General features: G+C 36.0%; 1 protein-coding gene and 1 pseudogene across 1 annotated transcript; both read right to left on the bottom strand.

Moving 5' to 3' along the window:
* Nucleotides 1-3,220: 3,220 nt before the first annotated feature.
* Nucleotides 3,221-3,774, bottom strand: LOC114073878 (annotated as a pseudogene).
* Nucleotides 3,775-3,804: 30 nt separating this feature from the next.
* On the bottom strand, nt 3,805-5,128 carry LOC107016804. The gene is made up of 4 exons (XM_027916594.1): nt 4,727-5,128; nt 4,493-4,636; nt 4,159-4,169; nt 3,805-4,069 (listed from the first exon to the last, which is right to left on the bottom strand). Exons 1-4 carry the CDS (start codon nt 5,126-5,128, stop codon nt 3,805-3,807), a joined length of 822 nt encoding a protein of 273 aa, XP_027772395.1.
* Between the last annotated feature and the right edge of the window lie 20,847 nt (nt 5,129-25,975).

Here is a 25,975-nt window from a genome sequence, read left to right on the forward strand (position 1 = left end):
TATGATTAATCAATATACTATGATGCACAAAGATAGATTCTCCAAAAGATTGAGATATATGTTAGGTTGTCTAACATAAGGGGGAGATTAGAAGCAACACAAAAGTTGTAAATACTCCTATTGAATGTTCCTTAAAGATAGAGTCTACGACATGCATGAAGCATGATAGACTAATCAATTCTAAATATAATAATCCTTGAAAAGGGGGGAGGATTAGAGAATCAAAATGATCATAATAAGTAGACAATGTGCTCTTGGAGAGCCTACGACATAACACTTTATGAAACCTCATGAGAGGGGTAGCTACCTAAAAATAATGAAGTGATGAGATCTCAATAAGTTTTGTCGTATTGTGAATCGATACAAAACGATATATCGTTGACGATATCTTTAATACAATAGTGCGCAATATTGTAAAAGATAATGAGGATATAAATTCTACATCTATTAAAGCATGCTTGTGTAGAAATAATTATCAAGTGAAAAGTGGAATGATGCATCTTGGTAAGCGTAAAGCTTATTTGACTTGCAATCTAGGCACTAGAAGATGTCATACATCTAATTTGAATGTTGTTACTTGACAAAATTAAATATCCAATGGGTTCAAAGCTAAAGCATATACAAGTTTTTGGAAAACTTGTTTATCATCCTCATAAAGATTAAATAGATTCAAAATGCATAGAGCATATTATGCAAGTTGATGACTAGAATTGAAACTCTTGGCAATAGATTATTTGCTTAAAAAAGTTGAAGTAAGGAACTTGCAGAAATCTTTGACCCTGAAGGGAAGATTTATAAAAGCAGATAGAAGAAAACATACTTCGTCAAGGTTTTTCTACACTCATAAGCTCCCAAGAATGGTGATATCAACATGCAAGAGGTCTGTTCAATTGATATTATTGTTGATTTATTCACCAAGTCTCTACCAACTACAACTTTCAAAAAGATGGTGCACAAGCTTGGAAAACGAAGATTCTAGTCTCTGAATTGATGTTGTCATTAGGGGGAATTAATACGCGATGTACTCTTTTTCCCTCACAAGGTTTTGTCCCACCGGGTTTTCCTTGTAAGGTTTTTAATGAGGCATCCATAATGCGTATTATTAGATATGTGTACTCTTTTTTCTTCACTAGATTTTTTTCCCACTGGGTTTTATCTAGTAAGGTTTTAACGAGGCACATAATCTACCGACATTCAAGGGGGAGTATTATAAACAATTTGTGTTTTAGTGAATGTCTAATTATGTGGAGTCCTTGTAGGATATGGTTAGGAATCCTACTTGGGGATCAAGTAAGATTTTCCCTATAAATAAAGAGTTTTCCTTCATTGTAAATAAGATTTATGAAAGATCTATGAATCCTAAATATACTTCAAGAGAAATAAGAAGTCTTTTCTCTTCTCCCTACTTTCTTCTTCTTCTAATTTCATATAGTTTCATAACACTTTTCATTTTTTAAAAAAAAAATTGATTTACCCATCGATTGGAGAACTCACATGTCAAAAATCAGATAATTGAAGCCAGTAATCATCCCCCAAATTATTGAATTTCATTTTATTTAATATAACTAAGAAAAATAATTCCCAAAATTTCAAATCTCTAATTAGCGGGAAAAACGTCATAATCAAAGATTAAACATTTATCCAAAAAATCAAGCTAAATACGATTGATATTGCTCAAATTACATCAAACACTATACTTCTTTTATCAATTTATATCGATACAAATTCAAATTAGTTGAATTTAGTGAATTATCAATCGCCTAAGCAAGAAGAAAATTAAAAACAATTCAAACTTGGAGGACCAATTAAAGTGTCATATAAAATTAGTCATGGACCTCTCATCTCATTTGCCTTTTTCCTGTTATGTAAAGAATCCCCCAAAGTACAACTAATCCATTAATATTTCTTAAAATAAAAATTAGTCCAGAAAGTGACAATATGAACTAATTTCTTTTGAATAATAAATTGGCAGAATCGTTTGGTGGATCCTCATACTTGTATCGGATTGTATTATAGAGACTCATACTCATCCTTTTGTCATCTAAACCCCTGAACCTATCCAAAACCAACATTTTAAACACTTTTTTTTAATGTGACATCCTATGTGGAATTAACCCACATGGAGCGTTTGATTCAATCGAAAGAAGAGCGTGAGACGCCTTAAAAAGGCACTAACAATCATATTTTGACCTTTAAAGGCTGTTTCTTCTTCTTTAATTCACTCAACACCATTGTTAATGCCTTTTTGAGCTTTTTTCTTTCTATTTTTCTCAATCTTGTCTCTGTAAAAAGTTTCTCTTTTATTTTTGGCGTCTTTTATTTTTTCCTTCAATCTACTCGTCTCTTTTCTTTTGTTTGATTCTATTGTATTTTTGTTGGTTTTCACGATGACAGTTCGATGTTGCTACTGTAGAATATATGCTGAACTATAGACATCAAGAACACCAACTAATCCTGGAAGAATGTTTTGGGGCTGCCAAAAATATTCATGCGGTAATGGGTGTGGATTCTTCTGATGGGATGATGCTAATGAACAATACAACATCAACAATTCATCAATGAGTTCAAGGCAAGCAAGACAAGGAAGAAAAGGAAGACAAGGAACACATAAAAAACAACGAACACAAGGAAGACAAGGATCAAACACTAGTATTGATATCACTGTTATTGTGATTGTTATTATTTGGTTTGTAGCTGTTACATTTAAGATATATTGATTTGTACTATGTGTTATTTGATAATGAAATTGATTGCATTTACGTCAGAATTCTGACTAACTTCATTCTAGCACAAATTCGTACAAGAAAAACAAAGTCTTCCCAATAGTAACTTAACACAAATTCATACACAAAACAGTTGGGATCAAGTCATTAATCAAAGTAAAGTTAGTTGGGATCATGTCATTAAGCTAAATAAAGTGAAATCTAATGTGTGCCTTGAGTGCTTGGTGTGCCTTGAGTGTTTGGTGTGCCTTGAGTGCTTCTGTAACTTTCCTCTCGTAGCTGCCTTTGAGTAATTGCAGATCTTCCCTTCCACCTTAGTCCTTTGGGTTTGTAACCAAGATCAATATTGATAGGAGTTGAACTTGTCAATGTAGCACTATTTATTACCTATCAGTATTTCCAGACTGAGAGAATAACAAAAGTCTTAACCCAGAGATGAACTAATATCAATTAAAGCAATTTAATGTGTTTAAATGATAAAATGCATACTTTGTCTGTTACACTGCCACCTGATCCAAATAAGAGACCATATCAGTATTCGTCGCTTGTTTTTGTCTTGGTTTCTTATAGGCAAGAGAAGCACCTCCTCTCAAAGCTGTGCTAGTTTTTCTTTTTTGGCCAGTTGCACTAGAAGTTGATTGCTGCACTTGGACCTGCACATGGAACTTCCCTTGCACCTTCACTTGGAACTGCCCTAGGACCTGCACATGGAACTTCCCTTGGACCTTCACTTAGAACTGCCCTAGGACCTGAACTTGGATCAGCACATGGAACTTCCCTTGGACCTGCCCTTGGAACTGCCCTTGGACCTACACTTGGACCTGCACTTGGACCTGCACATGAAGTTCCAGTAGCAACATTTGAAGTTCCAACACTTGCATCACTTGTTCCAGCAGCAACATTTTTCTACAAACATAGAGGCATTAAAGCACAACTTACCAAAGTATAACAAGAGTAAAATTCAATAACAAAGAGACATGAAAACTCAACTTACCAGAGTTGGACATCCTTTATTGTTATGTCCAAAAGTCTTACACACTAAACATTTCATTTTTCTTCCCTTCCTTGTAGCCTTTCCAAACTACTTCTTAACTGGCTCATCACTATCTTTTCTCCTATTTTTTCCTGGTCTTCCTGGCATGGATGTTATTTCAGGTGGTTCAATGGCTGGTCTATCACTTTTTGGCCACATTTTCATGTTTGTCATAGGTTGAATAAATCTTTCATATGCTTTCAGGTATGTTTCTTTCTTATACCAGTGGTCAATAAATAACTCAACAACCCAATCCTTAAAATGAATTGTTGTAAGTGAATGACCACAAGGAATTCCCTTTAATTGCCATGACCTACAAGTACACACCTTCTTTTTTAGGTCAACAACATGTTTATATGGTGGATCATGAATCTCAAAGCCAAGATCACCATTAAACCTTACCTCACAATTATCTGCAATTTCAGCATTTTTTTCTAAGAATATCCATAGCCATATGTGATACATCAACAATCTATTTTTCTGAAAATTCTCTCATTTGATTCATTCTTTCTATAACTTTGACTTTTATTTCCTCTAGCATAGTGATTATTGTTTTGAACCTAGCACCTACAATCCAACTGTTGAAAGTCTCACACATGTTGTTCTCAATCACATCACACTTGCTATGTTCTTTAAAATATGCCATACACCATGCTTCCTTGTTATACTTTAACAGTGCTTCTATAATGTCTTATCCTAACTCATTTAAATCATCAAGTTTGGACTGTAAAAGTACCTCAAATGGTGACCTAGCAACCTGCCAAAAGTTTCTTATCCTTTCTTCACCCCTCCAGTCTTTCTTCCAGTTTGCCCATATATGCCTAGCACACCATCTGATTTCAGCATTTGGCAATACATCAATAAATGCAAGATGAAGACCCTATCAAAAAAGAACATTTCAATACAACAATGTTAAATATCAAATACTCCAAAAATGAAAGAATAAATTTAACAAATAATATAGTAATACCTTCTGCATATCAGACATCACTGTTAGTCCTTCACCTTTTGTAAGCTCCAAATCATGTCTGATGAACTTGAGAAACCAAGACCATGTCTCCTTGGTTTCTTTATCAACTACTGTCCATGCTATAGGGTACATATGATTATTTCCATCTTTGGAAATGCAAATTAACAGTTCACCATTACATACATCTTTAAGAAATGCACCATCTAAACCAATTATCCTTCTACACACTTCTTTCCATTCACTTTTTAAGGAACCAAGACAAATATAAATGCTCATAAACACCTCTTTTCCTGGAATTGTGTTCTTGGATGTCCTAATAGATACAGTAGTTCCAGGATTTATGGTCTTTAATTGCTCAGCATAATCATACAACCTAAAAAACTCCTCTCTAAAATCTCCCATATGTTCATTCATAACTCTTAGTTTTGCCTTTCTACAACTTGTTTTACTAACATACAAACCATACTCCTTTTGTATCAAAGATTGAATCTGATGTAGTTTGATGGTAGGCTCACTCATAATCCTCTCTTTGTAATGTTTACTAATCAAAATGGGGTTACACAGTTTGTTTCTTGTTCTTTTACAACACTTGTGAACTGGAAAATATGTTTTAACACTGAAGTTTCCAGTGTTACCATCAATACTTCCAAGAATATGCTAAGGACAACCTTTTTTCTTACGATGTGCCCTTACCCTTTCCTTCTCATTAGGTTTCAACTTAATATTAACACCCTTTTGAATAGAGTAAGTTTGCAGTGCCTCCCTGAACTCAATGTTATTCAAAAATTCCATATACAGTAGAAAACAAACCTTTTTAGCAGTTGGATCAAATTAGACCTTTTTAATTTCCTTTCTAAGTGCTGGATCTACCAGTTCATCATCCCCAACAGGTTCCCTTTATCTTCACTAGTGTCACTACCATGATCCGAGCTATCAAAATAAGGGTCATCACCAACCAAATTTCCTTCAAATCTATCCCTTCTCTACTTATAAATGTCTTCAAAACCAACATCTATACCTACAGGTTCAGATGGTATCTCATCTAGATTTACTCTATCAACCTTCTCTTTAACTTGTTCTTGAATGTTATACTGCCTAGCTTGAAGAAAATCCTCATCCAAATCACTCAAATCATCAATATTTTCATCAACATCATAGAATCAGAATCCAAATGTTCTTCAACTATAGGAGCAGGATCTTGTTCTTCAACTATAGGGGCTGCTCTTCAATTAAAGGGGACTAGTTTTGGTTTAAATCACTATTTGTTTTTCAGGAAATGGTTGAGATGAAGACACATCATTCCTATCTATTTGTGGGGAGGATGAAAAATCAGCCCTATTTTTATGTGGGGAGGAGGACACATCAGCGCTATCTTTTTGTGGAGATGAGGACACATCAGCATTAGTGCTAGGCAATTCAAGTATCTCCTCAACAACTAAAGGTATACTAATGGGATATACAACATATACATCAACAAAATCAGCAGCCTTCAAACCATTAAGAAATTTTGGAACATCATGAGCGATATTTAACATGTAAAAAATACCCTTCTTGTTGACTCTACATCCAAATGTCTCAACATTTTCAACACCCAATTCCAATGCTATTTTATGAAACAACATAATATGCAACTCATCTAGATCTATATTAATCTTTTCAACACTAGTTATTCAATTGGCATACCTTAAAGTAGGATCCGATACAAAACAACCCCCATAATGAAATTGAAGTGTCACTATAGTTAAAGCCATATCTTCGGATGCCTGTAAGTCAAATGAAAAACAACTACAGTTAAAATTGAAAGGCATAAAATTACCAGGACAAAACAACTACTTTTAAAGGGAAAAAACAAGCATAAACTTAACATGAAAAACAACTACAGTTAAAGGGCTAAAATTACCACGACTGTAACACAAAGAACCCTAAATTTTTTAAGAAAATACTAGTAATAGTTAGACGGCAAAGCTATTAACTTATCATAACTGTAATTGTTGTTACAATGGACCACTAACACTATCAATACCCAAGACAATTAACCAACAATAGAATATTAATTTTAGTCTAAATTGGGATTTTGCGGAAAAACCCTAGAATCTACTCGATTTCACGGAACATGCCATTGAAGTCAATTAAAGTCATTAATCAACTAAGAAATTTTATAGCACTAACATTAAACCCAAACTAAAGTAAAATCCCCAAAAAAATTTAGAAAATCGAATGACAATCGATCCTCTAATCAAACAGATACGCACAAGAAAGTAAAAAAAATTTAAAACTAACACAAGTGCAAAAACTTACAATGATAATCAAAGTGGAACTGAGCTTCAACTGAGAAAATCTATGGCAAATCACAAACGATTCTTAGTGGAGAAATCGTAGAGAGGAGAAAAAGAGAAGAGAGAAGAGGAGAAGAGAAAAAGTCGCAAAAGTTTTCAAAATTTCGCTGAGGTTTGGGCTATTCTTAGTTGGCTGATTTACCACGTGGATTTCATACGTGGATTATTATTTTTTATTTTTGACCAACATGTACGTGGTTTGTTCAACACGCGCGATGCAACATCAAAAAAAGTGTTTAAAATGTTGGTTTTGGATAGGTTCAAGGGTTCAGATGACAAAAGGCTAAGTATAAGTATCCATAATACAATCCAATACAAGTACGAGGGTCCACCAGACTATTCTGCCTAATAAATTTATATCGTCCATTTTAGTTTTGTTAAGTCACTTTTGACAATGTGACGGGGTAAATCATAGAATAGTGTTCAACTAAAATTGATGACTAACATGATTATTTTTAAAAACTATGCAAGAAATATGATAAGTGATATTTTTTTCCTATATTAATATGATTTTAAAATATTGATTAAAGTTCAGATATTTGATTGGATGAAATACTATTATACATAGATTATAGTGAATCAATGATGATGGTGTGATTAGATGAGTCATTATATCATTAATTTATGTTATGAATCTGCTTAACACCTTAAGATACTCACAGATTCTGACCAAAACCTACGGAGTAAATTAAATCAAATAGGATAATTAACATCCATTTATTCCCAATTTATGACATATCCACGTTTGGATATTATTTCAAAATATTTGATGTTATTTCATTAGTAGTGTTTTTTTTTTGTGGCAAAGTTAAAATTTTTGTTAAGGGCGTTCAGAATTCTAATATATATTTTTAGAAAGCTATTTTAACTCGTATATACATAATATTAATTTTTATATGCACAATATAATTTTTTTCCTGATTCTATCAGATTAAATCCTCAACTATTATTCTAACATAATCTCTCTCACTATAAAGTAAAATTAATATGCAATTGAATATCACTCGTCTATCATAAAAAATGATAAGATACAGTGTGGAAGGCTAGTTACGTGCATAAGACATTTCTGTTATTTATAATTTGTGTGATACTCTATGTTACGTCAAGGTTTTTAACAAAATTTGTATTTTTTTGGATATTCACTATATAATGAGGCTATTAAGCCACTTATCTTTTTGCAGAAGTTATGAATATTTATGTGAGGTTAATGCATATATGTTTATTATTGTAAAATTATGCTCAATTGAACATTTATTAAGCGCAAAAAGTACTCTCATCTTCTATACAGGAAGAAAACTATTGGATAATCAGGGTTATTGATAACAGTTAGGGTGTACAAAATCGAACCGAAAATCGAATCAAACCGCAAATCGAGTTAATCAGGAAAAAAAATTTGACTGGTGGTTGGTTTGACTTGGTTTGGTGTTAATTGTAAGAACCCGACTATATTTGGGTTGGTTTGGTTTTAACTAAAAAAATCAACCCAAGACCAAACCAACCCGACATTATATATATAATTTTAAAATTTTATTTTACACATAAAAATATTTACTTTGATATAATTTTTAGATATTTCTTATGCTTTTTCATAGTTTTTATCTTTTAATATAATATTTCAAGTTTGAAACTTAGAATTTTGGATGGCTCCATAAAGGTTATAGTCCACAAGTGTTGGTAATTATGATAAAACTTAAATTAAAATCAAATTAATACTACTGCAAAAAGGAAATCAATTTAACACTAAGAATGAAAATAATATTGAATATTTGTTCTTTGATTTTACAAATATCTAGTCATGTAACTAATAATTATTAAACTTATTTTAGCATGATTTAGTACTTTTAAATTGTAATCATTTTAATTATGACTTGTTAATTTGCAGTATTTGTTCTACGCAATTTTATCATCATCATCATCATCATCACATATTTTTAGTGTCATTAATCATATCATTGTTTGTGTTATATTCTTAAGAAACACCTTAGATAGTTGTATTTTGGCAAAACTGAAGAAATATTTGAATAACAAGTAAATTATATGTTTGTATGGATACTTTAGCGGAAAAACCTGAAAATCCGAGGTTGAAAAAACCGAGTTTTATTGATTTGGTTTGATTTATAGATTCAAAAGTCCGACACAAATAGTTTGATGTGATTTTTGAAAAATCCGAACAAACCCAACCATGTACACCCCTAATAACAGTGCTACATTGTTAAGCTAAATGAGTACAAGCTTGACTATTTATTGTCCCTAATCAGTTACTCCATCCGTTTTAAAAAGAATTTCTAATTTTTTTAGTTTGTTTAAAAAAGAATGACCTTTTTCCTTATGTTTTTGCAACACTTTAACTTCAACTTTTCATGAGATATGTTTAAGGTCACAAGATTAAAGAACATTTTGGTACGTTTGACATAACATTAATTTAGAACCACAAGAGTTAATAGTCTTTTTTTTCTTATCCATTCCAAGTCAAATTAAGTCATTCTTTTTTAAACGAACGAAGTACTACTGTTATTACTTTCCCTATTATCTAACCGATTTACCTAGGACCACTTGATCCAACTAATCAACTCCACTAATAGTGACCATAATTAACCAACTAATTTTAGTTATTTAAATATCCCCTCAAGCTAGAGAATGAAAAATATCAAAAACTCACAACTTGGATATAGTAAGAATTTGTTTTGTGCCACTCCCAATCATTTCGTCAACAAGTTTGCAAGCTAAAACTTAGTAGACACATGAACTAGGTGTATAAGGCCTTCCTTAAGCTTTTCCCTAACTAAATAACAGTCGATCTCAATATGCTTCGTATGTTCATTAAATATAAAATTCATAGTAATCTACACAACTACTTTTCTATTATGGTAAAATTTTGTAAGAGGTATTACTTCCACAGACAAGTCCTTTAGCAATCAAACCATGACTTCAATAACTATAACTATGCTGCGATATTGTGCTTCTTTTGAGTTGTGACTTATTGTTTGCTACTTCTTGAACTTATAGGAAATAAGTGAAGCCTCTGACTACAAAATAAAACCCGTAATAAACCTGAGCTTCTTGTATGTATTAGGACAAGTAGTATAATATGATTAACAATTGTAACACCTCAAAAACCTAATAGACTGAATAACAAAAAAAAATGGGTGAACCACGAAGGGGTTTACAGACTGTGAAAGGAACCACGGCTCATCGACCTACTTGTGGTTCACAACCAGCCAGTATGGTGGTCCACAAAATCTTTCAATGGTCGTGGATCCCACACGAGTTGTGGAATGGCTCGTAGAAGTGAGGCAGAGCCAGTAGGGCTCATGTTTTGGAAAACAGGGCCCTCCACGGGCGTGGTCCCAATGACGAGGCGTGGATGGGTCCGTTGTCCTGACATAGTAGATCCTTTGTAACACCTCGTATCATAAAACAAACCAGATATCAGCTTTTCATAAATTGCAGATGTAACCTACGGTCACCATCCACGTACCGTAGTCTGATCTACGCCCCATGTTGTAGGTCCGTAGTTCACCACTGCAAACCATCCCCAAATCTAGCTATGAACATCGACTAAGTCTCGACCCACGGAAGAGACCTACGGCCCATAGACCAGACCACGGTTCCGTGGTCTATGTCAGTATATTGAGGCCCCTTTTACCCAGTCTCTGAAACAAACCATGATCGACCAGTACGGTTCGTAGACAAACATATGAACTGTAGGTCTGACCGTCGATGAAGGTTAGCAGTTAGTTAGGGGGAAATTGTTGATTGGGTAAACTTCAAATGGTCATAACTCTTATCAAAAAATGAATTAGGTGTCTCATGACGTATGATATGATAGATGATTGAATCATCTTTCTAACACTATCGATTTTGTTAAAATCGGACCTTCGAGTATGCTCATTTTAGTGAAGCCCTATCGAGCAAACTTGACTTACTAACCCAACCTACGGACCGTAGGTAATACTACAGCCCGTAGGTTAGACTACGGCCCGCAGGTCAAATCCCTCGATCACTCCGACAACAGTTGATTCAGGGGTTTTTTGGTCTTTTTATATTTTGTTGGACCCCTAAGATACATCGTTTAGACATTAAATTATGAGGTTTTATTCAGTATAAACCTTGAAACATAACCAAAACTTACGTAAGGCAAATCATTAATCAAAACATAGAAAATTAGAAGCAAGAGAGGAGAAAAAGGTCCAGAACCCTAGTTCAAGAACACAACAAGGTTCCATAAGTTTCAGCCTTGAAATCGAAAGATTTCTTTGTGGAATTCATCAGCAGGTATGTGAGATTTCACTAGTGGGTTCCATTCGCCCATTAGGTCCCTAGAATTTAGTCAGTTTCTTGATTCCCTCTTTATGAATAGACCTAGAAATTCAATAGATTAAGATGAATTAGTTAGCTTTATATTTCAAATCAGATTATAATGTTATTAATCAGTATATCACATGAATTTCAGAACCCTAGCTTTGTATTTCTTTAGTTCTTGAATTACACGTGCTAGGCCAGATATGTCAGTTATTCAGTTATACATGCCTCAATTATTAATGCATCATAACCAGATTAATTGATGCATTCTCAGTTTGCATGTTCAGCTTTGAGCTATCCAGTATTATAGAAACAGAGTCATAATGTGTTAACCACTTAATTCATTGGGAGTAACATATACCGAGTTGGACTAGGGTTCAACATGCCTGAATAGTCCTAGAACTACTATCCAAGTAGGTTGTAAGTCCCCTCTGTGGGCACCAGTTTAGTGATCACGCCAACATGCCTCAATACCTCTGGCAGGATATATTGGATCCTCTCAATCGAGCGTATACATCAGACTCTACATTTAGCTCATGTGGTTTTATTATTAGTTATTAGTATCTCTCACAGTTCAGTCAGACTCTATTACATTGGCCATATTCATAGTTCCATCGGACTCTATTGTATTGACCATCTTTATATTTCAGTTAGTTTTCAGTCTCAACATGTTATAAATTTGGTCTGCATCTAGTTAGATCAACATTCCGTATATCATACTCAAAATGTTATACTTGATTTGTTCTTGTTCAGTTATGTATTATTTCAGATTTATTTTATCCTTCATGGTGAGTACCTTTCAAGTACTAACACATATGTGCTTTAAATCTTCTCTTGATGTAGATTCAGATTCACAACATCTAGATCATGCTTAGATCAATTCCTGATCTCCATTTCAGCAGAAACAGTGGCGAGTCCTTATTCTCCGAGAACAATACTCATGAGTTTCTCTCCGTATTTTTTCGTCCTTTAGTTTCAGTTTTGCTAGACTTAGCTGGGGCCTGTCCCAACATTTCTAGTCAGTTAGAGGCTATTTTTAGATGTAATTAGATTCAGCTTAGTACTGAGTTAACATCTTTTTTGTTTTAAACTCATTGGTATTTCATTTGTCTCGATTATAATATATGGGTATTCACCATCTTTTCATTTTATTTATGATTCACCTCTTGCATCAGTTTATTATCTTTAGTATCCTCATGATCATGCCAGCAGGGTTAGCTTGGGATCACTTGTGGTCCTAGGTCCCGTGTCCGCGTCTCGAGGGTAGCTTGGGGCATGAAAAACTTGGTATAAGAGCACTAGGATGTCTGAAAAGCCAGAGTAAGTAGAGTCCCTTTCATGGGTGTGAAGTGCACCACATCTAATGAGAAGGAGGCTACAAAGTGTTTCAGCAAAAATCTTCATTTTCTTGTTACTGTTATCGTGCATAAGGTATGATCTAATTCCCTTCTAACTCGACGTTCTAAGTTTCAGTGATCATGCCTCATCGTAGAGATAATGCCAGAAATGTGGAAGTTTTTATACAGATTTTTGGAACGCCAGTTCAGCTTTTGGCTCAGAGAATGACCAACCAGAACAATCGGCAGGTTTTCGGTTCTACTAATAGAAATGACGGATCAATGGCAACTAGACTTTGAGATTTTGTTACGATGAATCCACCTGAATTTTAGGGTCACATATTGTTAAGGACCCACAAAACTTCATTGATGAGGTTACAAAAATCATTAGAGTGAAACAAGTGACTGGTAATGGTAGAGCTTAGTCTACAATATCAACAACACCAACAGGTCGCCCGACTTAGAAGGTTAACTCATCTAGTATAGGTTGCCTTAATGTTTGTACATTGTTAGATCCAGGGGCTACTCTCTACTTTGTAGTTTCTTTTATAGCAGTCAAGTTTGATATCAGTCCAAAAACTCTCAGAATCTTTCTCAGTCTCTACTCCAGTCGCTGATCAAGTTATAGCTAGATGGGTATATAAAAGTTACCCTGTCACAGTCTCTCAGAAAGTCACCTCAGCAGATCTTGTAGAGTTAGAAATGGTAGACTTGATGTCAATCTTGGCATGGATTGGTTACTTTCTTGTTATGCCTCAGTTGATTGTAGAACTAGGATTGTTCGTTTTCAGTTTTCGAAAGAAACAATCTTAAGAATAGAAGGGTAGTATTTTAGCGCCTATGGGTTGATTCATTTCTTACCTTAAGGCCAGTAAGATGATTTCTAAGGGTTATCTCTACTATATAGTTCGAGTTAAGGATTCTAGCTCTGAAACTCCAACTCGTGAGTCAGTTGCAGTAGTCAATGAATTTCCAAAAGTGTTTCTAGAAGATATTTCCAGAGTTCCCTCAAAAGGGAAATCATTTTTGGAATTGATATCCTTCCAGATACCCAACCTATTTCTATTACTCCTTACAGAATGACTCTAGCTGAGCTTAAGGAATTGGAAGATCATTTGAAAGACCTTCTAGATAAGGGTTTCATTAGACCTAGTATTTCTCCATAGGGTGCACCAGTGTTGTTCATAAAGAAGAAAGATGGTTCTCTTAGAATGTGCATTGACTATACACAGCTGAACAAGGTCATAAAAAAGAATAAGTACCCCATCCGCAGGATTGATGACTTGTTTGAACAACTTCAGAGTGCTAGTCGTTTCTCAAAGATAGACCTCATATCTGATTACCATCAGCTCAGAGTCAGAGATAATGATAGTCTGAAGATAGCCTTCAAAAGTCGGTATGGTCATTATGAATTTTATGGTCATTATGAATTTGTAGTTATGTCACTTGGACTAATCAATGATATTGCAGCTTTCATGGATTTGATTAAAAAAGTGATTAAGCAATACTTGGACTTGTTTATTATTGTCTTTATTAATGATATCCTTATTTACTCTAAGAATGAGGATGAATATGCGAGTCATTTGAGAATTGTTCTGCAAACTCTCATAGATCGCCAGTTATATGAAAAATTTAACAAGTGAAGTTTTTATTACCATTAGTTGCTTTCCTTGGGCATATTATGCCTAATGAGAATTTGAGTAGATTCCCAGAAGATAAAAGCAGTGAAACAATGACCTAGACCTACCTCTGCTACAAATATCATAACTTTCTTGGGTCTAGCGAGTTACTACAGAAGGTTTGTGCAAGGATTTACATCCATAAGCTCACCATTGACTAGGTTGACTCAGAAGACGGTCCAATTTTAATGTTCACATGATTACAAGAAAAGCTTTGTGAAATTTAAAACTAGATTGACTACAACTCCTGTCTTGACTCTACTAGAGGGTTCGGATGGTTATGTGATCTATTGCGATGCATCAAGAGTTGTCCTAGGATGTGTATTGATGCAGTGAGATAAGGTTATAGGTTATGCTACTATACAACTTAAGTTGCATAAGAAAAACTATCCAACTCATAACCTCGAGCTTACAACAGTGGTGTTTTCACTCAAGATCTATAGATACTACTTGTATGGTGTTCACGTATATGTGTTCACTTGCCATAAGATCTTTCAATATGTATTCACCCAAAAAGAGTTGAATCTTTTCCAGAGGAGATGACTTGAGTTCCTTAAGTATTATGATATGAGTGTGCATTACCATCCTGGTAAAGCGAATGTAGTAGTAGATGCTCTTAACATATATTATCTATGGGTAGTGTAGCCAATGTTGAGGAAGAAAGGAAGAAACTAGTGAAGGATGTTCACAGGCTTGCTGGCTTGGGAGTTTGCCGTATGAGCATATCAGAAAGTAGTGTAACAGTTCAGAATGGGGCAGAATCTTCATTAGTAGAATAGGTTAGGGAAAAGCAAGACAGTGATCTAATCTTACTTGAACTTAAGGGTGCAGTCCACAATCATTGAGTGGAGGTTTTCTCCCAAGGGGGAGATGATGTACTTCGCTACTAGGGTAGACTGCGTGTTCCTGGTGTGGGTGAGTTGAGACAACATATTCTTGAAGAAGCCCACAAATCCAGATATTCTATTCATCCAGGTACCACTAAGATGTACCATGATTTGCGGGAAGGCTTTTGGTGGAATGGCATTAAGAGGGATATAGCAAATTTTTTGAGTAAGTGCCCCAATTGCCAGCAAGTGAAGGTAGAACATCAGAAACTAGGGGGTTATGACTCAAGAGATCTATATTCCTACTTGGAAGTGGGAAGTTATCAATATGGATTTCATTACAGGGTTACTTCGTACTCGTATAAAACATGACTCCATTTTGTGATAGTTGAAAGGATGACTAAGTCTTCTCGCTTTTTGGCGGTCGCGACTACATATTCAGCGGAGGACTATTCCAAGCTTTAAATTGATGAAATATTCACGTTGCATGGTTTTACTTTGTCTATCATCTGAGATAGAGGTCCTCAATTTACCGCTCATTTCTGGAAGTCATTTTAGAAAGATCTTGGTACTCGGGTCAATCTTAGCACATCATTTTATGTACAGACGGATGGACAGGCAGAGCGTACCGTTCAGACCCTAGAGGATATTTTTAGAGCTTGTGTGATAAATTTCAAGGGTATTTGGGATGATCACCTTCTTCTTGTTGAGTTCGCCTACAATAATAACTACCATTCCAGCATTTAGCTGGCCCCTTATGAGGCACTATATGGGCGTAGATGTAGATATCCTATTGGTTGGTTTGAAGTAGGTGAAACAACTTTGATAGGACCAGATTAAGTCTATTATTCTATGGATAAAGTGAAACTCATTAGAGATAGACTTAAGACAACCCAAAGTCGTCAAAAGTCTTATGCAAATGTAAGAAAGAGGGAACAAGAATTCCAAGTTGATGATCGAAATTTTCTTGAAAGTGTCACCTATGAGGGGAGTGATGAGATTTGTCAAAAAAGGGAAGTTCAGTCCTAGATATGTCAGTACTTACAAGATCTTGAAAAGGTTTGGCAAAGTGGCATATGACTTAGAATTGCCAGCAAACTAGCAGTAGTGCATCCGGTCTTCCATATCTCTCTTTTGAAAAAGTGTGGGTGATCCATCCTTTGTAGTGCCACTAGAGAGTGTGGCTGTGAAGGATAGTATTTATTATGAGGATGTACCTGTTGAGAATCTTGATCGTCAAGTTAGAAGTAAGAGAAACAAAAAAGTCTCTTCAGTCAAGATTTTGTGGAGGAGTCAGTCCATATATGGAGCTACTTCGGAAGCGGAAGCAGCCATGAATGAAAAGTATCCTCATCTCTTTCTTTCCAATTCCACTCTAGTTTGAGGTAATAGTTCCTCTTTAGTTTATCAGTCATTCACGCACAAATTCAGTCTTAATATCATGTTCCTTCAGTTTGTACTTGCATTTTTAGCGTATTTGCATGTCCTTGGAACTCAGATCAATCAGAAATTCAGTTCTCAATGTTTAGTGGTAAGGATTGTAGCCCTCTCCCTTTATTTCAGCTAGTTTAGTCTTTATTCAAGAACAGATATTTTCAAGGGGTGATAATGTAATACTCTATATCCAAAAATAGACCAGATATCAACTTTTCAAAAATTAGAGGTATAACCTACGATCACTATCCATACCAAGGTCTGTGGTCTGTGTCTGTAGATCGATGCCTCTTTTACCCAGACTCTGATATGAACCACGATCGACTAGTACGGTCCGTACACGAACCTATCGACCATAGTTCTGATCGTGGGTGAAGGTTCACAATTAGTTAGAGGGAAATTTCTAATTAGGTCAACTTCAAATGGTCATAACTCTTATCAGAAAATGAATTAAGTGTCCCATGACCTATGATATGATATATAATTGAATCCTATTTCCAACACCACCGATTTTGCTAAAATTTGACCTCCAAGTAAAAAGTTACGCTCGTTTTAGTGAAGCTATGTCGAGCAGACTTTACTTACTACCCTAACCTACGGACCTTAGGTTCAACTAGGGCCCATAGGTCCAATCTGTCAATCACTCTGACAGCAGTTAATTCAAAAGTCTTTTGGTCTTTTCCTACTTTATTGGACCTATAAGATACGTCGTTTAGACCCTAAATCACAAGATTTTATTTAGTTTAAGACAACAAACATAAGTAGAACTTACATAAGTCAAATCATTAATCAAAATATAGAAAATTAGAAGCAAGAGATGAGAAAAAGGTCAAGAACCCTAGTTTAAGAATGCAGCAAGATTCCATCAGTTCCAGCCCAAAATCAAAATATTTTTCTGTGGAATTCGTCACCAGGTATGTGGGATTTCACTAGTGGTTTCCTTTTCCCCATTAGGTCCTAGAATTTAGTCATTTGTTGATTCCCTTATTATCAATAGACCTAGGGTACTAGAAATTCAGCAGATTAAGATGAATTGTTAGCTTTATATTCCAAATCAGATTATAATATTATTACTAGTTTATCACATGAATTTCAGAACGCTAACTTTGTATTTATATAGTTTTTGAATTACACATACTAGGCCATACATATCAGTTATTTAGTTATACATGCCTCAGTCATAAATGTATCATTACCAGATTAATTGTTGCATTCTCAGTTTGCATGTTTAGCTTGGAACTATCCAATATTACAAAAACTCAGTGATAATATATAACAACTTAATTCATTGGGAGTAGCATATTACCGAGTTGAACTAGGGTTCAGCGTACCCGAATAGTCCTAAAAATATCAGCCAAGTAGGTCGTAAGTCCCCTTTGTAGGCACTAGTTCAGTGATCACGCCAGCATACCTCTATACCTCTGGTAGGGTATACATCAGACTTCACATTTAGATCATGTCGTTTTATCATCGGTATTAGTAGCTCCCACAGTTCAGCCAGACTCTATTGCATTGACGAGATTCATAGTTCAGTCATACTCTATTGCATTGACCATATTTATAGTTTAGTTAATTTTCAGCGTCAGCATGTTATAAATTTTATAATTGCATCTAGTTAGCTCAGCATTCAGTATATCATGCTCAAAATATCATACTTGCTTTTGATTTTGTTCAATTATGTATTATTTCATCTTTTTTTATCCTTCATGCTCAGTATCTTTCAAGTACTGACGTATATGTGTGCTACATCTTTTCGTAATATAGGTTCTGGTTCTCAACATCCATATCACGCTTAGACCGATTCCCCATCTCCAGTTCAGCAGAATCAGTGGTGTGTCCTCATTCTCCGAGGACAATAGTCATGAGTTTCCTTCCGTATTTTTAGTACTTTAGTTTCAATTTTGTTAGACTTAGTTGGGGCCTGTCCTAACATTTCTAGTAAGTTAGAAGCTATTTTCACACATAGTTAGATTCAACTTAGTATTGAGTTAATATTTTTTTTGTGTTAAACTCGTCAACATTTCATTTATCTCAGTTATACTATATGGGCATTCCCCATTCTTCAATTTTATTTATGATTCAACTTCTGCATCAGTTTATTATCTTTAGTATCCCCATGATCATACCAACAAGGTTAGCTTGGGATCACTTATGGTTCTAGGTCCCTTGTCCGCGTCTCGGGGTAGCTCGAGGTGTGACACCACTTTACTTAGCTATTGTTAGTATGTTCATAAAAAGCTAGATTTATGGTTAGCTTGGGGACACTAATGATCGTAGGTCCCGTGTTACATCAACGAGGTAGCCTTGGGTCTTGATAAACTTGGCATCAGAGCATTAGGTTCAAGAGTCTTAGGATGTCGTAAAGTCACACTAAGTAGAGTCTCTTTCATGAGTGTGAAATGTGCCATACCTATGAAAAAGAGGCTACAAAGAGTTCTAAGAAAAATATCCATTCTTTTGTTTCCAACTCGTGCTATAGAGTATGAACTCTATTAACCTAATTCTAACTCATACTCTTCGCATTTTGAGAAAATTCCTCCTAGAAAAGTTAACACAAGGAATCACCCCGCTGCTCCAGCAAACCCATTGAATGAGAAAGTCACGCATGTTGAGTTCAGTGCTATTTTCCAAGTGGTTGCTTAGTCCAGGACCACCCAAGTAAATCACCAAGATGTGGTACCAACTCAGCCGCATACTAATAGTGATACAACAAGAATTCAGGAATTTAATCGTATTTACCCTCCAAATTTTTGTGGGTCTAAGTAAGAGTAAGATCCACAAGAGTTTTTCAATGACATCTAGAAGGTAACAGGCATCATGATTGTCACTCCAGTCGAGAGTGCAGATTTGGTCGCCTATCAATTAAAGTGAGTGGCCTCCACTTAGTACTAGCAGTAGAAGGAATCTCATGGTACTAATGCAGGTCCGGTAAGTTGGAAACTTTTCAAGACTGCTTTTCTGGATAGGTTCTTCCTGAGAGAGTTAAAGAAGGCTAGTATTCATGAATTTATGAACTTGAGGTAGGGATCGACGTAAGTCCATAAACTCTCTAAGAACCCTTATCAATTTCTACTCCAATTAGTGACCCAGTTATAACTAGAAGGGTATACAAAAATTGCCCTCTCACAGTCTCCTTGAAAATCCATATAGAATACCTTGTAGAGTTAGAAATAGTAGACTTTGTTATCTTTCTAAGCATGGATTGGTTACGTTCCATTTATGCCTTAGTGAATTGTAGAACTAGGATAGTTTAGTTTCAGTTTCCAAAAAAATTAGTCTTAGAGTGGAAGGGTAGCAGCTAAGTGCCTATGGATCAGTTCATCTCTTACATTAAGGCAGAAAAATGATTTCCAAAGGGTATATTTATAATCTTGTTTGGGTTAAGTATTCAAACTATGATACCCCAACCCTTGAGTCAGTCTAAGTAGTAGATGAGTTTCCTGAAGTGTTTCCAAAAAATCTTCTCGGAGTTCCTCCCAAATGGGAAATTGACTTCGGAATAGATCTCCTTCCAGATACCACACCAATTCAATTTCTCCTTACAGAATGGATCTAGATAAGCTTAAAGAAATTGAAAGAACAGTTGAAAGAATTCTTAGATAAGGGATTCAACAGACCCAATATATTGTCATGAGGTGTCCCAGTGTTATTCGTGAAAAAGAAATACGGTTCTCTCTGGATGTGCATTAACTATCGTTAGTTGAACAAAGTCACAATCAGAAATAAGTATCTCATCCCAAAGATTGATGACTTGTTCGGCCAACTTCAGGATACTTGTTCGACCAACTCGGTATGGTCACTATGAATTTGTAGTTATGTCGTTTAGACTAACAAATGTTCTTGTACATTTCATGGACTTTTATGAAAAGGGTGTTCAAACAGTATATGGACTTGTTTGTTATCGTCAATATTGATGATATCCTTATTTATTCTTGGAGTGTGGAACAGCATGCGACTAAGAGTTGTTTCGCAAACTCTAAAAGATCGCCAGTTATTCGTTAATTTCAGCAAATGTGAGTTATGGTTACAGTTAGTATCTTTCCTTGGTCATGTGGTATCCAGCAAAGAGATCCGAGTGAATTCTCAAAAAATTGAGGAAGTTCCTGATGTACCGTGGTTTCACGGTACTTTCAATGCTTTTTCCTTAAGTTTAGTGTGTGTCTAAGGCCTTTTTGTATTGGTTTTCATGTAGTTTTATTTTTATATGCAGGAAATCTGTCCAGAAGGAGAACGCGGGAGAACTATGCTGAAAATTGCAGAAGTGACGACCTACGGAGCCATCGATGGTCCGTCGTGACCTCGACAGTCCGTAGGTGGCCACCGTCGTACGAAGAAAAAGGCTGCTAAAGGAATTTGGAGAATTCTGAATAAGTGTGGGGCTACGTAGGCTCTCGATAGACCGTCATAGCCACGACGGACCATCCTGCACATCCGTCAATGTTAACAGAAAGTAGCCCCAGTACCCATCTTCAAAAGATTCTATATATGGGAGAGCGGAAGCCATCGACGAACCGTTGTGCACGCAACGGACCGTCATCCATATCCGTCGATGGTAACAGAAAGTTGGTGAAGAAAGCAATAGAAAAAGATATTAAGTATGGAACGACGGAGGGCCTCAACGGTCCGTTGTGACCTCGACGGTCCGTCCCCCAAACGTCGACTCAGATGCGTTTTTGGGCAGATTTTCCTTAAATAGATTTCCCTCTTTTGTTAGGACTCTATTATTATAAATACTTGTAAAAACCTCGTTTTTGGGGTTAGAATCTTGGATATTTTCTAGTTTTATTGTTCTAAAACTGTTGAATTTTGGGATTTTGTGAAAATTACTTTATTTTCCGGAATCGTTTGTTGCAAGTTTTTGATTAATTCAAGTAATCTTCTGGATTTTCTTCAATCTCATCAAAGTAAGTGCATGAATTCTTATCTAATTAATATGAATTGAGTAATTATTAACATGGGTAACTAAACTCCATAACTAGGGTTGTAGGAACCATGGGTAAATAACAAGGTAAAACCTAGATAAAATAAAAATTCTCGAATAGTGTCTTGCATGTATTGATCTTATCCAGCATAGTGGTGCACTTCACTACCATGACTTAGAAACTACTCGATGTGGTTGATGTGAAATTATTATCTTCAGAATTTAACCTAGAGCTCTGATACAAACTTTGTCACCACCGGAATATAGACCCCAGACGATACCATTATCGTTGACCTCTAAGAGGTCGCAGACAAGCCTACATAGGTCGTTCTTACTTCATCTAGGTTAATTTTAGAGGAAAATTTGAACTTTTTATTTTCTTATTTCATGCTAAACATTTTAAACTTAACATCATAGGCGTTCGCAAATCAACTATCTAATATAGAGATAATCGAATGAAAGGATCAGTTCACAATTTTACTAAACATATTTTTGCCAAAACGGAACCAATACAAAGTCTGAACAAAAGTGGAAAGAAACAGTAGTGGAACATGCTCCACTAGCTATAGCCTACAGCTAAGATAATAATGGTAGACATCCTCGAAAGCATGAGGGACTACCAAGTCCAGATGAAAGCTCCACGTCTGGATAAATGCAACATCAACCTGCTAGTGTCGGTTGGTGCGAAGTAAAAACTAAGACAAACACCGATTATGATGCTTAATATGAGGTAAAGGTAAGGTTTACTAAACCATACACACGTAGTCGGACCAAGGTGCGAAGTGAAATTTCCTAGTGTCGGTCCAAGGAATTAGGGATACATAACTTACCACTTTGCATGTAAGTTACTAGGAAAGGATTGTTATAGCTAGAATTACCGCGTTATGAACTTGTGGGGAACACTTTATCCCTAGTTACTCTCATTACTTGATAAAGATCAAATCTTTGAACCTGTTACTTATTTACTTAGAAATAGCTAATTACATTTATTGCTTAAAATCCCCCTTTTTGTTACTAGTTTCTTGGAAAGGACTTGACTAAATAGAAGTAATAATAGGTTAAAGTTAAGATTAAACATTTTCCTCGTGGGATCGACCCCAACCTCATAGTTGGGTTCTTTACTTGATACGACCACTTTTACTTCTTTTCGAGAAGTAAATTTGAGCGTATCAAATTTTGGCTCCGCTGCCGGGGAAAGTGGCTTTTAGAATTAACTTTAAACTTATTACCAAACTTCAGTCAATATTTTTCTGATTTACTTTTTCTTTTTGTTTTTGTCTCCTGCAGATCTAACTTTCGTGAGAACCCATACTCACCCGATCCCGAAGTAGAGCTTACACTGCGTAGAATAAATCGAAATTTGGGAAATCTCGTTGAAGATCACAACCCAAAACTTCCACCACAGGTGATGCTCATGATTAATTATTACCTGAAAATCGTGGGGAAGGTGAACTACGGAGGAAACTGATACGCTCAAACTTACTTCTCAAATAAGAAGTAAAGCGGTCGTATCAAGTAAATAATGAGGTTGGGATCGTTTCCACGAGGAAATTAGTTCAGACTTAACTTTATTCTATTATTATTATTATTTAGTCAATTATTTCCCTAGAAAACAAAAGACAATAAAGGGGGTTTTTATATCTAAATTAATGAAAATAATGAACTAAATTAAAGTAAACAACTAACAGATTCAAATTTTGGAGCTTAATCAATTAATAAAAGTAACTAGGGCTTAAGTGTTCCCCACAGGTTCCTAACTTGATAATTCTAATTATAACAATTCTTTCCTAGTATCTTGTATGTAAAGTGATAAGTTATGTATCTCTAAATCCTTGGTCCGGCATCTAGAAAATTTCACTCCGCACCTTGGTCCGGCTACGTGTGTTGCTACACTAACCCTTACCTTTACCTCATATTAAGCATTGTATTCGATATTTGACTAAGTTATTACTTCATACCAATCGACACTAGCCTATAAGATAGTGTACACTAAATCTATGTTGATAATTCTTTTCCTATTATCTACCTCCTTGGTCCGACAAGTAGCATTAAGGCGAGTTCTAACGTTGGCCATCCGTTAAAAAGATTTCTAAACGAAAGAATTATCAATACATGCAAGACACTATTCTAGAATTGCTATTTTAGTTAGATTTACCTCATTATTCACCCATGGTTCCCACGACCCTAGTTATGGAGTTTAGTTACCAATGGTCATAATCACACTATTCATATATTTAATATAAGAATTCATGCACTTACTTTAATGAGAAAGAATAAAATCCAGAAATTCACTTGATTAATCAACAAAAGCACCAACAATCAATTCTAGAAAAATTGTAACAAATGCTGAAATTTTAATCCTTCAATACTTGAACAAGAGAACTAAAGATTATCCAAAAGTTTAACTGTCAAAAAGTCTAACCCCCGAAACGCGGTTTTTCAAACTATTTATAATAAAAACAAAAACCTAATAAAAGAAGGATTGTAATTACTGAAAATCTGTCAAAACGCGTCTGAGTCGACCGACCTCGTGACGGACCGTCGTGGTCACGACGGGCCTTCATGGCCTCCGTCGTCCCATACTTCACACATTCTTCTGTTGCTTTCTTCATTACCCTCAACGAACAGGTATGACGGACCGTTCCAAGCACAACGGTCCGTCGAGGGTATCCGTTCCATAATACTTTAACTTCTTGGAATTTGGGTACTGGGACTACTCTCTGATCATTACGACGAACCAGCAGGACGGACCGTCGTGGCGATGACGGTCCGTCATGGACTTCCGTAATCCCACACTAAGTCAAACTTCCCCATCTTCCTTCAGCAGCTTCTCTCCTCACTACGAGTCACCTACGGACCGTCACAGGCTCGAAGGACCGTCATAAGCTCCGTAGGTGGTCACTTCTGCATTTCTCGCTCAAAAACTTCCGCGTTCTTGAAAAGTATCCCCAATCACCACATCGATGATGAGTCACTGAAAGAATACTTCTATCGGGGACAGGATGATAATAAAGCAGTACTTGATACGATAGCGGGTGGTTCTTATGGGGAGTGTCCTTATACTGAGATTGCTGAGAAGTTAGAGAAAATTTCCCAAAATAATAAAGCTTGGAGCAATAGGAAGTCAGATACTAGGAGAAACACTTTTGTAGTGTAATCCGCACACAACCCAGCCACAGATGAGATTCGTGAAGAAATAGCTCATAGCTTGGGTTGGTGTTGAAACACGTCACTGGGGTGCAGAAAAGGTAAATACTGTGAACTACTTGTCTAAACCACTACCGTTGACTGATGAGTATTACTATGAGGAGGACTCTTATGCGGTAAATGAGCAGACGGGGGGTTTCCGACCAAACACCCAAGGCTCCAATCAGGAGAATTGGATCCAAGGTCAAGGAAATCAAGGTCGGAACTATGGTAATTACAACCGAGAGGGTCATTATATCCGAGATGGGAATTACAACCGTGAAAACAACTTAAACCGGGGTAACAATGGTAACAGAAATGGTATGATTGGGTTCTATGTTCCACCTCAAAATCGTGAAATTCCTCCTAGGGATGGTGGAGGTAGTTTGACGCGATTTGAGGATATGTTGTAGAAAATGATGAGGAGGTTTGATGCTAATGATGAGCACACTAAAGAGTTAAGGAGTGACTTAGCAAGTACTGGGCAAAAAGTTGATGCACATGCAATCTCGATCAAGCATTTTGAGTTGCAAATGGCCCAATTATCTTTGACTGTGAACCCACGCCAACCCGGCACTCTTCCTAGCAATACTGTCCAAAATCCTAAAAATGATGGACATTGTATGGTAGTCACAACTCGAGGTGGTAGGCAAACCATTGACTCACCGATGCCGTCTGGTGTAGAAAATGTGATAAGAGGCGATGATGGGGTAGTGGAGGTTAGTGGTGAGTTAGAAGAAAAAACGAGGAAAGAAGCTGAGGTACCCCACAAGGTGACCCCCATGCCTAGACCACCACCTCCATTCTCACAGAGGTTAGTGAAAAAGACCGAGGATGGTAAATACCGGTGTTTTATCACTATGCTCAAACAGTTTTCCATCAATGTCCCTTTGATATAAGCTCTTGAACAAATGCCCGGTTATGCCAAGTTCATGAAAGATATGGTCACTAAGAAAAGATCGGACAGTTTTGAGGATGATGATAGAGTGCATCATTATAGTGCTATTGCTACAAGGTCTCTAGTGCAAAAGAAAGAAGATATGGGTGCCTTCACTATTCCATGTACAATCGGGTTATTACATTTTGCGAAAGCATTATGTGATCTCGGGGCAAGCATAAATCTCATGCCTCTTTCTATTTACAAGAAGTTGGGTTTGGGTGACCCAAAGCCCACTGCGATGCGACTACTGATGGCCGATCGAACGGTGAAGAGGCCTATCGGGATAC

This window comes from Solanum pennellii, chromosome 4 (genome assembly GCF_001406875.1).
Source record: "Solanum pennellii chromosome 4, SPENNV200".
In the NCBI taxonomy this organism is placed as follows: Eukaryota; Viridiplantae; Streptophyta; class Magnoliopsida; order Solanales; family Solanaceae; genus Solanum; species Solanum pennellii.

Excerpts from the sequence above, each read along its gene's own strand:
- LOC107016804 (XM_027916594.1), bottom strand. The coding sequence starts at position 5,128 with ATGGGAGATTTTAGAGAGGAGTTTTTTAGGTTGTATGATTATGCTGAG. Across the intron at positions 4,637-4,726 it reads TGATGTCTGATATGCAGAAG|GGTCTTCATCTTGCATTTAT; the intron begins GTATTACTATAT and ends CTTTTTTGATAG.